The sequence below is a fragment of the Lagenorhynchus albirostris genome, chromosome 3, assembly GCF_949774975.1.
Source record: "Lagenorhynchus albirostris chromosome 3, mLagAlb1.1, whole genome shotgun sequence".
Classification (NCBI taxonomy): Eukaryota; Metazoa; Chordata; class Mammalia; order Artiodactyla; family Delphinidae; genus Lagenorhynchus; species Lagenorhynchus albirostris.
In genome coordinates this window covers 83,509,225-83,523,533 of record NC_083097.1, presented here as the reverse complement: position 1 = coordinate 83,523,533, position 14,309 = coordinate 83,509,225, and the positions used below count along the sequence as shown (strand labels likewise).

General features: G+C 38.1%; 1 protein-coding gene across 1 annotated transcript in view; it reads right to left on the bottom strand.

Moving 5' to 3' along the window:
- The window catches only part of MACIR (macrophage immunometabolism regulator), a 293,610-nt gene that overhangs the window by 220,861 nt on the left and 58,440 nt on the right, over positions 1-14,309 (bottom strand). The window contains exon 4 of the mRNA XM_060143360.1: positions 3,047-3,119. Within this exon, the coding sequence (XP_059999343.1) occupies positions 3,047-3,093 (47 nt within the window). The 5' untranslated portion in view covers positions 3,094-3,119. The remainder of the gene's footprint in view (positions 1-3,046; positions 3,120-14,309) is intronic.

The following is a 14,309-nucleotide window of genomic DNA, read 5'->3' as shown; positions in this document are numbered from 1 at the left end:
TTTATGGTGACAAAGGGAATGTACCTGGCCAGTGGAGATGCTCAAAGAAGTTATTATTATTACTGATGTTGCTGTTATTATCCTCCTCATCAAAATCCACACACATCATCATCCCAACCCTGAACAGACAATGGAAACAGTCATAGGTGGCCAGACTTTTAGGGTAAGAAGGCTGCCTTAGAAATCAAATAATCAGCAGAGGCCTGTAGTAGAAGTTGATTGCCTTTGGCATTTTCAGTATAGAACCAAGGTTCTCCCTTTTAAACCCCTCTTTGAAAGGGATTTCATGGTTTGACCATTAAGTAGTTGTGCAATCTAAGGCAATGTATTTAACCTCTAAAAATTAGTTTCCTCATCTGAGAGTGGAGATACTTAAAATATCTACTTCACAGGGTTAACTGGATTAATGTATGTATAGGACACATTCCATAAAAAATACCAAGTATTTTGCCACTATCATTATAATTATTACAAAGATATCCCACTAGATATCCAGGGGAAACATTACTTTCCAAACTGAAAGTGAGTCCCTGATACTGTTTTTGGAACCTCTTGTTGCTTTAAGATTTTGCTCATCCTCGACTTGTTCCATTCTCATTGAGACATGGTTGAGAAAGAAGAGTCAGGAAAGTTGAGTTTTCACCTGCAATGTTTGGGAAACTGGGTATGTGAGCTGCACTATCACTCATCTATTGTATCTTTGTGCCTCACCATGAAATAAACTTGCTCCAAGGTCTCTTCCTACTCATTAAGCAAAGGGTACAATAAAGAGCCAGTTTTATGAGAAAGCATGAAGGCAAGAACATCATGTTCTTTACAATGAAGTTAAGAATTCTATTCAAAAGGCAAATCCTTCATTCCAAAAATTTGAATGGGAAAATATTTAGCAAATAATTCTAGCTAGTTGAATTTAAACAAATGAAAGAGTCCCATAGAATAATATGTTCTTGGACATTTATTTTATTTGTATCTGTTAAATTTTCATTCACTGTTAGCCACTGCCTCCAAGTTTTCAATTCTAAGATAGCTGATATAAAAATGAATGCATTTGGCTCACAAATATAGAGAACAAACTAGTGGTTATCAGCGGGGAGAGGGAAGGGGGAGGGGCATGAAGGGGTAGAGGAGTAAGAGGTACAAACTATAAATAAGGTATAAAATAAGCTACAAGGAGGGACTTCCCTGGTGACGCAGTGGTTAAGAATCTGCCTGCCAATGCAGGGGACACGGATTTGAGCCCCGGTTTGGGAAGATCCCACATGCCACGGAGCAACTAAGCCCGTGCGCCACAACTACTGAGCCTGCGCTCTAGAGCCTGCAATCCACAACTATTGAGCCCGCATGCCACAACTACTGAAGCCCGCGCGCCTAGAGCCCATGCTCCGCAACAACAGAAGCCACCGCAGTGAGAGGCCTGCGCACAGCAATGAAGAGTAGCAACCAAAAATACATTAATTAATTAATTAAAAAATAATAATAATAACCTATAAGGATATACTGTACAACACAGGGAAAATAGCCAATATTTTATAATAACTATAAATGGAGTATAACCTTTAAAAATTGTTAATCACAATATTGTACACCTATAATGTATAATATTATACAGAAACTATACTTCAATTAAAAAATTATAAGGAAGAGAAAATTTTTAATGAATGCATTTATGATTCAAAGGACACTATCAAGAAAGTGAAAAGACAATCCACAGAATGGGAGATATCAATAATATTTGTAAATCATATCTGATAAGGGACTAGTATACAGAATATATGAATAACTCAACAATAAAAAGGCATATAACCCAAATTCAAAATGGGCAAAGAACCTAAATAGACATTTCTCCAAAGAAGATAAACATATAGCCAATAAGCACAGGTAAAAATGCTCAACATCATTAGCCATTAGGGAAATGCAAATCAAAACCACAATAAGATAACATTTCTTACCCACTAGGATGGCTAGAATCAAAAAGATAGACCAAAAAAAATGTTTGCATGGATATGGAAAAATTGGGACCCTCTTACACCGTTAGTGCGAAAGCAAAACGGTACAGCCACTTTGGAAAGCACTTTAGCAGTTTGTCAAAAATGTAAACATAGAGTTACAATTTGATCCAGAAATGCCATTTCTAGGTATATACCCAAGAGAACTGAAATATATGACTACACAAAAGCTTATACAGGAATGTTTATAGCAACATTATTCATAATTGTCAAAAAATATAAATGACCCAAATGTCCATCAGCTGATGAAGGATAAATAAAATTGTGGTGTATCCATACAATGGAATATTATTCAGCCATAAAGAGGAATGAACTATTAATACACGCTATAACATGGATGAATCTTGAAAACATTATGCTAAGTGAAAGAAGCCAGACACATAAGGGCACATATTGCAAGCTTCCATTTCTATGAAATGTCCAGAAGAGGCAAATCCATAGAAAGAGAAAGACTAATGGTTTCCAGAGTCTGGGAGCAGAGGGAATTTGGAGTGATTGCAAATGGGCATAAGGATTCTTCTGGGGGTGAGGGAAATGTCTGGAATCGGATTTTAGTTATAGTTACATAACTTTGTTAATATACTAAAAACCACTGAATCGTACACTTTAGAAGTGTATATTTTATGGCATGTAAGATTTTTTAAAAGCCAATTTAAAAATGTAGCCTCTATAATTCTCTCCATTTTACTTGAATAAGGTAAATACCCACAAGACTCTTTGTTTGGATGGCCTATTCTTCACTGAAACATTTTATTAAATGATTGTTAAAGAAATGTTGGAATTTAGCAATCTCATTTTGCATGTTCATACATCAACCTACCCTTCTGATATATTGTCCCTTCCATTTCAAATAACTACATTTTTAATAGGCCTTTTAGAATCAATGCTTTGACCAGCCATAAAAATCTAATGACTGTAATTTTTAGTTGCTTTAGGAGATGATCTTTGTTAGTTGAAGCCTTAGGTCATCCCCATAGGTGGCAATTTTAACGGTGCCTCTTCTGTTTGCTGTGATAGTGGATGCTTTAATGTTGCCTTACCATCCTTTCCAAATTTCTCCAAGGCTGCTTGCTCTGTTCCAGTGCATCCACCCTGGAAGGCCTTGGTAGAATACTGAGGAAAAGGGTACGCAAGTTCAATAAGCATTTATGATGGTTTCTCCATACAATTGCATGCCTGAAGTTTGTTCCTGCTCTATCATCAAAACAATCTAATCCTTAAAAATATATAGTAAATTTGACTAGGTTAAGTAAAGTTTTAAAATGTAATTCACTTCAGGACATATGATAGGTTTTTATATGCTCATGTGAGGTGTGCATTTCCAAGGGAGAATATATCATACAACATTAATAGAACATCTATTAACTTTTGTTGGAACACAGTTTGGGAAATGCTGCTCTAAAGTTATGCCATTAATTGAGAATCTCACCAGACCAAAAACACAAGAGTAGAGAAGGCATTCAGTTTTGCTTTGAATATGGGAACTAAGATTTTACATTTTATCAGGAAAGGTTTAGATTCTATGTTTAGCAAGTTGCACACCCTCACCAGGATACAGTGGGGGAAAGAAGCAAGAATATTTATATTTTTAACATCTTTATTGGAGTATAAATGCTTTACAATGGTGTGTTAGTTTCTGCTTTATAACAAAGTGAATCAGCTATACATATACATATATCCCCATATCTCTTCCCTCTTGCATCTCCCTCCCTCCCACCCTCCCTATCCCACCCCTCTAACGTGGTCACAAAGCAGCGAGCTTATCGCCCTGTGCTATGTGGCTGCTTCCCACTAGCTATCAGTTTTACATTTGGTAGTATATATATGTCCATGCCACTCTCTCACTTTGTCCCAGCTTACCCTTCCCCCTCCCCATTTCCTCAAGTCCATTTTCTAGTAGGTCTGCATCTTTATTCATGTCCTGCCCCTAGGTTCTTCATGACCATTTTCTTCTTGTTTTTTTAGATTCCATATATATGTGTTAGAATACGGTATTTGTTTTTGTCTTTCTGACTTACTTCACTCTGTATGACAGACTCTAGGTCCATCACCTCATTACAAATAACTCAACTTCGTTTCCTTTTATGGCTGAGTAATATTCCATTGCATATATGTGCCACATCTTCTTTATCCATTCATCTCTTGATGGACACTTAGGTTGCTTCCAAGTTCTGGCTGTTCTAAATAGAGCTGCAGTGAACATTTTGGTACATGACCCTTTTGGAATTATGGTTTTCTCAGGGTATATGCCCAGTAGTGGGATTGGTGCACCATATGGTAGTTCTATTTTTAGTTTTTTAAGAAACCTCCATACTGTTCTCCATAGTGGCTGTATCAATTTACATTCCCACCAACAGTGCAAGAGTGTTCCCTTTTCTCCACACCCTCTCCAGCATTTATTGTCTGTAGATTTTTTGATGATGGCTATTCTGACTGGTGTCAGATGATATCTCATTGTAGTTTTGATTTGCATTTCTCAAATGATTAATGATGTTGAACATTCTTTCATGTGTTTCTTGGAAATCTGTATATCTTCTTTGGAGAAATGTCTATTTAGGTCTTCTGCCCATTTTTGGATTGGGTTGTTTGGTTTTTTTGATATTGAGCTGCATGAGCTGCTTGTAAATTTTGGAGATTAATCTTTGTCAGTTGCTTCATTTGCAAATATTTTCTCCCATTCTGAGGGTTGTCTCTTGGTCTTGTTCATGGTTTCCTTTACTGTGCAAAAGCTTTGAAGTTTCATTAGGTCCCATTTGTTTATTTTTATTTCCATTTCTCTAGGAGGTGGGTCAAAAAGGATCTTGCTGTGATTTATGTCATAGAGTGTTCTGCCTATGTTTTCCTCTAAGAGTTTGATAGTTTCTCGCCTTACGTTTAGGTCTTTAATCCATTTTGAGCTTATTTTTGTGTATGGTGTTAGGGAGTGATCTAATCTCATACTTTTACATGTACCTGTCCAGTTTTCCCGGCACCACTTATTAAAGAGGCTGTCCTTTCTCCACTGTACATTCCTGCCTCCTTTATCAAAGATAAGGTGACCATATGTGCGTGGGTTTATCTCTGGGCTTTCTATCCTGTTCCACTGATCTATCTTTCTGTTTTTGTGCCAGTACCATACTGTCTTGATTACTGTAGCTTTGTAGTATAGTCTGACGTCAGGGAGCCTGATTCCTCTAGCTCCGTTTTTTGTTCTCAAGATTGCTTTGGCTATTTGGGGTCTGTTGTGTTTCCATACAAATTGTGAATTTTTTTGTTCTAGTTCTGTGAAAAATGCCAGTGGTAGTTTGATAGGGATTGCATTGGATCTGTAGATTGCTTTGGGTAGTAGAGTCATTTTCACAATGTTGATTCTTCCAATCCAAGAATATGGTATATCTCTCCATCTGTTGGTATCATCTTTAATTTCTTTCATCAGTGTCTTATAGGTTTCTGCATACAGGTCTTTTGTCTTCTTAGGTAGGTTTATTCCTAGGTATTTTATTCTTTTTGTTGCAATGGTAAATGGGAGTGTTTCCTTAATTTCTCTTTCAGATTTTTCATCATTAGTGTATAGGAATGCAAGATTTCTGTGCATTAATTTTGTATCCTGCTACCTTACCAAATTCATTGATTAGGTCTAGTAGTTTTCTGGTAGTATCTTTAGGATTCTCTATGTATAGTATCATGTCATCTGCAAACAATGACAGCTTTACTTCTTTTTTTCCGATTTGTATTCCTTTTATTTTTTTCTTCTCTGATTGCTGTTGTTAAAATTTCCAAAACAATGTTGAATAATAGTGGTGAGAGTGGGCAACCTCATCTTCTTCCTGATCTTAGTGGAAATGGTTTCAGTTTTTCACTATTGAGGACAATGTTGGCTATTGTCCAACATTGTTGGCTAATGTTGGTTTGTCATATATTTGTCATATATGACATATATGTTGGCTAATGTTGGTTTGTCATATATAGCCCTTATTATGTTGAGGTAAGTTCCCTCTATGCCTACTTTCTGGAGGGTTTTTATCATAAATGGGTGTTGAATTTTGTCAAAAGCTTTTTCTGCATCTATTGAGATGATTATATGGTTTTTATTCTTCAATTTGTTAATATGGTGTATCACATTGATTGATTCCCGTATATTGAAGAATCCTTGCATTCCTTGGATAAACCCTACTTGATCATGGTGTATGATCCTTTTAATGTGCTGTTGGATTCTGTTTGCTAGTATTTTGTTGAGGATTTTTGCATCTATGTTCATCAGTGATATTGGCCTGTAGTTTTCTTTCTTTGTAACATCTTTGTCTGGTTTTGGTATCAGGGTGATGGTGGCCTTGTAGAATGAGTTTGGGAGTGTTCCTCCCTCTGCTATATTTTGGAAGAATTTGAGAAGGATAGATGTTAGCTCTTCTCTAAATGTTTGATAGAATTTGCCTGTGAAGCCATCTGGTCCTGGGCTTTTGTTTGCTGGAAGATTTTTAATCACAGTTTCAATTTCAGTGCTTGTGATTGGTCTGTTCATATTTTCTATTTCTTCCTGGTTCAATCTCAGAAGGTTATGCTTTTCTAAGAATTTGTCCATTTCTTCCAGGTTGTCCATTTTATTGGCATAGTGTTGCCTGTAGTAATCTCTCATGATCCTTTGTATTTCTGCAGTGTCAGTTGTTACTTCTCCTTTTTCATTTCTAATTCTATTGATTTGAGTCCTCTCCCTTTTTTTCTTGATGAGTCTGGCTAATGGCTTATCAATTTTGTTTTCCTTCTCAAAGAACCAGCTTGTAGTTTTAATGATCTTTGCTATCATTTCCTTCATTTCTTTTTCATTTATTTCTGATCTTATCTTTATGATTTCTTTCCTTCTTCTAACATTGGGGTATTTTTGTTCTTCTTTCTCCTATTGCTTTGGGTGTAAGGTTAGGTTGTTTATTTGAGATGTTTCTTGTTTCTTAAGGTAGGATTGTATTGCTATAAACTTCCCTCATAGAACTGCTTTTGCTGCATCCCATAGGTTTTGGGTCCTCGTGTTTACATTGTCATTTGTTTCTAGGTATTTTTTGATTTCCTCTTTAATTTCTTCAGTGATCTCTTGGTTATTAAGTAGTGTACTGTTTAGCCTCCATGTGTTGTATTTTTTACAGACTTTTTCCTGTAATTGATATCTAGTCGCATACCGTTGTGGTCAGTAAAGATACTTGATACTATTTCAATTTTCTTAAATTTACCAAGGCTTGATTTCTGACCCAAGATATGATCTATCCTGGAGAATGTTCCATGAGCACTTGAGAAAAATGTGTATTCTGTTGTTTTTGGATGGAATGTCCTATAAATATCAATTAAGTCCATCTTGTTTAATGTATCATTTCAAGCTTGTGTTTCCTTATTTATTTTCATTTTGGATGATCTGTCCATTGCTGAAAGTGGGGTGTTAAAGTCCCCGGTTATGATTATGTTACTGTCGACTTCCCCTTTTATGGCTATTAGCATTTGCCTTATGTATTGTGGTGCTCCTATGTTGGGTGCATAAATATTTACAATGGTTATATCTCCTTTTTGGATTGATCCCTTGATCATTATGTAGTGTCCTTCTTTGTCTCTTGTAATAGTCTTTGTTGTAAAGTCTGTTTTATCATATGAGAATTGCTACTCCAGCTTTCTTTTGATTTCCATTTGCATGGAATATCTTTTTCCATCCCCTCACTTTCAGTCTGTATGTGTCTCTATGTCTGAAGTGGGTCTCTTGTAGACAGCATATATATGGGTCTTGTTTTTGTATCCATTCAGCCAGTCTGTGTCTTTTGGTGGGAGCATTTAATCCATTTACATTTAAGGTAATTATCAATATGTATGTTCCTATTACCATTTTCTTAATTGTTTTGGGTTTGTTATTGTAGATATTTTCCTTCTCTTGTGTTTCCTCCCTAGAGAATTTCCTTTAGCATGTGCTGTATAGCTGGTTTGGTGGTGCTGAATTCTCTTAGCTTTTGCTTGTCTGTAAAGGTTTTAATTTCTCTGTCAAATCTGAATGAGATCCTTGCTGGGTAGAGTAATCTTGGTTGTAGGTTTTTCTCCTTTCATCACTTTAAAGATGTCCTGCCACTCGCTTCTGGCTTGCAGAGTTTCTGCTGGAAGATCAGCTGTTTACCTTATGGGGATTCCCTTGTGTGTTATTTGTTGTTTTTCCCTTGCTGCTTTTAATATTTTTTCTTTGTATTTAATTTTTGATAGTTTGATTAATATGTGTTTTGGTGTGTTTCTCCTTGAATTTTTCCTGTATGGGACTCTCTGTGCTTCCTGGACTTGATTAACTATTTCCTTTCCCATATTACAGAAGTTGTCAACTATAATCTCTTCAAGTATTTTCTCAGTCCCTTTCTTTTTCTCTTCTTCTTCTGCGACCCCTATAATTCGGATGTTGGTGTGTTTAATGTTGTCCCAGAGGTCTTTGAGACTGTCCTCTATTCTTTGCATTCTTTTTTCTTTATTCTGCTCTGCAGTAGTTGTTTCCACTATTTTATCTTCCCGGTCACTTATCCCTTCTTCTGCCTACATTATTCTGCTATTGATCCCTTCTAGAGAATTTTTAATTTCATTTATTGTGTTGTTCATCACTGTTTGTTTGCTCCTTAGTTCTTCTAGGTCCTTGTTAAATGTTTCTTGTATTTTCTCTATTCTATTTCCAGGATTTTTGGATCATCTTTACTATCATTATTCTGAATTCTTTTTCAGCTAGACTGCCTATTTCCTCTTCATTTGTTAGGTCTGGTGCGTTTTTGCTTTGCTCTTTCATCTGCTGTGTGTTTCTCTGTCTTCTCACTTTGCTTAACTTACTGTGTTTGGGGTCTCCTTTTTGCAGGCTGCAGGTTTGTAGTTCCCGTTGTTTTTGGTGTCTGTCCCCAGTGGCTAAGGTTGGTTCAGTGGGTTGTGTAGGCTTCCTGGTGGAGGGGACTAGTGCCTGTGTTCTGGTGGATGAGGCTGGATCTTGTCTTTCTGGTGGGCAGGGACATGTCTGGTGGTGTGTTTTGGGGTGTCTGTGCCCTTATTATGAGTTTAGGCAGCCTCTCTGCTAATGGATGGGGTTGTGTTCCTGTCTTGCCAGTTGTTTGGCATAGGGTGTCCAGCACTGTAGCTTGCTGATCTTTGAGTGGAGCTGGGTATTGGTGTTGAGATGGAGATCTCTGCGAGATTTTCACCGTTTGATATTACGTGGAGCTGGGAGGTCTCTTGTGGACTAGTGTCCTGAACTTGGCTCTCCCACCTAGAGGCGCAGCCCTGACGCCTGGCTGGAGCACGAAGAGCCTGTCATCCATGCAGCTCAGAATAAAAGGGAGAAAAAAAAAGAAAAGAAAGAAAGAAGAAGATAAAATAAAATAAAGTAAAATAAAATAAAAGTTATTAAAATAAAAAATAATTATTAAAAAATTTTTAAAGTAATAAAAAAAAGAAGCAAGCAACGAAACCAAAAAGCAAATTCACCAATGATAACAAGTGCTAAAAAAAAAAAAAAAGGACAGAACCCTAGGACAAATGGTAAAAGCAAAGCTATACAGACAAAATCACACACAGATGCATAACATACACACTCACAAAAAGAGAAAAAGGGAAAAAAAAAATATATATATATATATCGTTGCTCCCAAAGCCCACCTCCTCAATTTGGGATGATCCGTTGTCTATTCAGGTATTCCACAGACGCAGCGTACATCAAGTTGATTGTGGAGATTTAATCCGCTGCTCCTGAGGCTGCTGGGAGAAATTTTCCTTTTTCTTCTTTGTTCGCACACCTCCTGGGGTTCTGCTTTGGATTTGGTCTCACCTCTGCATGTAGGTCGCCTGAGAACGTCTGTTCTTCACTCAGACAGGACGGGGTTAAAGGAGCAGCTGATTCGGGGGCTCTGGCTCACTCAGGCCGGTGGGGAGGGAGGGGTACTGTTGCAGGGCGAGCCTGCGGCAGCAGAGGCCACCATGACGTTGCACCAGCCTGAGGCGCGCCGTGTGTTCTCCCGGGGAAGTTGTCCCTGGATCACGGGACCCTGGCCGTGGCGGGCTGCACAGGCTCCCGGGAGGGGAGGCGTGGATAGTGACCTGTGCTTGCACACAGGCTCTTGGTGGCGGCAGCAGCAGCCTTAGCGTCTCATACCCGTCTCTGGGTTCCACGCTGTTAGCCACGGCTCGTGGAGCTCCTTTAAGCGGTGCTCTTAATCCCCTTTCCTCACGCACCAGGAAACAAAGAGACAAGAGAAAGTCTCTTGTCTCTTCGGCAGCTCCAGACCTTTTCCCAGACTCCCTCCCGGCTAGCTGTGGCGCACTAACCCCCTGCAGGCTGTGTTCACGCCGCCAACCCCAGCCCTCTCCATGGGATCTGACCTCCAAAGCCCGAGCCTCAGCTCCCAGCCCCCGCCCACCCCGGCGGATGAGCGGACAAGCCTCTCAGGATGGTGAGTGCCGGTCAGCACCGATCCTCTGTGCGGGTATCTCTCCGCTTTGTCCTCCGCACCCCTGTTGCTGTGCTCTCCTCCACGGCTCCGAAGCTTCCCCCCTCCGCCACCCGCAGTCTCCGCCCGCAAAGGGGCTCCTAGTGTGTGGAAAACTTTCCTCCTTCACGGCTCCCTCCCACTGGTGCGGGTCCCGTCTCTATTCTTTGTCTCTGTTTTTTCTTTTTTCTTTGGCCCTACCCAGGTACGTGGGGAGTTTCTTGCCTTTTGGGAGGTCTGAGGTCTTCTGCCAGCGTTCAGTAGGTGTTCTGTAGGAGTTGTTCCACATGTAGATGTATTTCTGATGTATCTGTGGGGAGGAGGGTGATCTCCGCGTCTTACGTTTCCGCCATCTTGAAGCTCCTCCGAAGCTAGAATATTGATTCAATCATTCTTTAAATCTGTTTCTTCGTGTGAAAATAAATTTGCTGAACTAGATGATCTCTAAGTCCCTACTAGAAGTAAGATTCAGTTTGAAACTCTGATCCTAATACTAATATATCACATATATGGTATAACGATGCTAAGAAATTTCCCCCATTTGAATATTATCCTCAAAAATATTTTAAAAATTATAACGCACCTTCTTTTTTCCCCTAACTATGCCAACAAGAACAGATCATGTCCTTTTTCTTTCAGAGGCAGCCACTGTGAGCCAGGCTGGGAGAACAGCTCCTTGTTCCTAAGCTAATGGAACACTCAGGCTGGAAGTGGGTTCCTAGAGACAGCTGTCCTGGGGAATGGGATATAAAATCTAGAATGGATTTCAGAAACTGAGAAGATGTTTACTGTTGGTTTAATTCCACTTAAACTTTTTAATCACCGAAGATTTTTTATTCACTATTTACTCCTTTCTCTCTAGACTTCCTTTCATTCCTTTAGCAGTTTAAAATATTGACTGCAATTTAAAGAAAAATGAGGATGTCTTTTGTTTTACACCTATTTTGTGATTACAAAAGCAAGACATACATATTATAGAGACAGAAAAGACCTTCGCAACTATAGAAAAGACTTTCTTGTCACCTATAACTACTTATTATCTGAAGTCACTTATTCAAGAATTCCATTTTTTGACAAAAACTTCTACATTTGGAGCTTGCTTATTCAACTACTCCAAATTACAGTCAATCTTCAACCTTTTTGGAAACACATGTCCACTGAACCCTCTGTTTAGTGTCAATACATCAGGAGCACACTAGGAGCCTCCCCTTTTCTTCATGTACCCAGCTTAAGTTACTTGGTCCATCATTACAGGAAAATTCCTGTCAGTATTCTAAACTCTCTTGCTCCTCTGTCTTTATATCTCAGTGGTGCAGCAAAATCCCACTTCTGCATGTTTTCTTTCTCCATTCCTGCCCTGAGTGGCTGAGCACTGCTGGAGAAAGTCCACCATCAGGGCAGACTAACCTCACTATGAATTCATAGTATCAACTTCATATGAGCTCTACCTGACCACCTTCTACCTGCCTGCCTATGGTATTTCTCAGAACCTCATGCTCACTTTCTAAAATGACTGCATAAAGTGCCCTCATTTTTCTCAAGCCTCCAACATTCCCACTCTAAATTATCCTCTTTACGTGAAGGACATGATGTGTCCTTTTATTTCACAGAGGAAACAAAGATCATCTTGCTCAGTATGTCAGCTTACTTCTAAACCCTTCCCATTACACCTGTAAGAAAAAAGATACTGCCCATCTCCTCTCTGAGAACTAACTCTCTTCCTCGGCTTTTATTTATTATCCTCAAAAATAGTCATTCAGGACTATGGTAGTATAGATAGATAGTTTCGTCTAGTAGTTTCATCTACTCTGACCTTCACAAAAACTTTATATAATAGATTATTTCTTATCTTTCTTATATTTTCAAATCACACACATGCACACACAGACACATACACACACACAACCTGAATTCATCTTTCCCAGTGGGACTTAACCAAAGTCAAATCCCTGGCAATCAATCAATCAATCACCTCCCTTTATCCCCACATCACCCTGTATATACATTCCTTATCCCCTTACTTCCCACTCTCTTTATCAAAATAGCTCTTGCTAAGTTAACCAAAGGCATTCACTATCTAAACCCAAAGGGCATTTTTGTCCTCACCATACACAGCTTATCAGCAGTTTTGACATGGTTGACCTCTCCCTCCTGGTTTTCAAGACAGCATCTCATCTAGTTTTCTTGCAATCTCTCTATTTCTCTGTGTTCTTCCCCCTTCTTCAGAGTCATTAAATGGAGGATTTTCTATGGTTTTTTTCTATGTCATCTTTTCTCCTCATTCTATATTCTGCTCTTAGGAATTTTATCCAGTAGGATTCAGTTATCAATCATAAGCCAATGACTCCAGTGAATTTATTTCTCCACCCCATTCATTCATTCATTCTATAAATATTTATTAAATGCATACAATATTCTAGTCACTAGAGATAAGACAGTGAATGAATTCAGACTTTTCTCAGTTTAAACCCATATATCAACTGCCTGCTAGTATATCCACTTGGATGTTTCAAAGGCAATTAACATGCCTTAAACCAAAAACATAATCTCCCTCTCAAGTCTAATTCTCTTCCCAAATACTTACCTTAATAACTGGCACCACCTTCCAAACAGTTGCTCAAACTAGAAACCTAGGAGTCTTCTTCACTTTTCCCCGATCCTTCACCTCCATATATAATCCATCATCAAGTCCATTTCATTGTTACCTCCTAAATATATTTTGATTCAATCCGTTTGATGCCGTTTCCACCTTCATCTCCTTAATCCAATGTACCATCATCACTTAGCTATACTGCTGCTATAATCCCCCAGTTAGGTTCCCTGATTCTGCTTCTCCTCCTTCTAATCTCTTTTCTGTACTGCACAAGAAAACGAAATTTTAAAAACACAAATCTTATATTATGCTCCCTAACCCCTATGCACTACCATACTCGGCCTCCTTTTACTTCTTCAAATGTTCCATCCTACTACAGGGATTCTACAATGCTGTTCCTCTGTGAAAGAATGCTCTCCTAATCCTCCTACCCCATGCACCTGCTAAAATCTCCTACCCACAAGTCAGGTTTTCGTACATTTGTCAGTTCTTCAGTGAACTAAACCCCAAATTATGCTCGGTTCCCTGTTGTATGCTCTCACGGTGCCCTTCTTAGCACTTATCACAGTTGTAATTTTACATTTATTTGTGTGACTTTTTAAAATTAATGTCTTCTCCAATATATTAGAAGCATAATGAAAGCAAAGGCTATTTTATTTTTGCTCACTATTGAATGAACAGTTTTCTAGTATAGTGCCTATCACGTGTTAGGTTTTAATGAAGACTTGTTACATTAATTAATTAATAAACAAGGAGGAAAACAAATCACTCAAAATCCCATTGCCTAAAAATAAGCAGTTATATTTTGATGTATTTCCTTCCAATAATTTTAATGCAAACATATTTTGATATTTTTATATAGATATTACATATATAATTTTAATTATAATCTTTACATCAAATCCCAAGAACTTTCTAAAGTTGTTAACTATTTTTCAAAAACTCCATTTTAATGGCTACATATTATTCCAACTTATGTGTCTACCCTAATGTATTTAAGCACTCTGCTATTATTAGGATTTTTCCGATAGCTTTATTGTTATAAATAATGTTACAGCAACGATTTTTGTACATTTTATGCATTTAAATTTATGGCTAGTTACACAGGACAAATTCTTAAAATAGGGTAAATTCTGGAGTTATGATGTATAAATTTTGTTAAGCCTTGGGAATACCTGGGTACTAAGAATGCAAGAACAATGAACTGTATTGCAGCATTTACATATTTCTATGTTGAAACAAATTACTCAGATTTAGATCGCA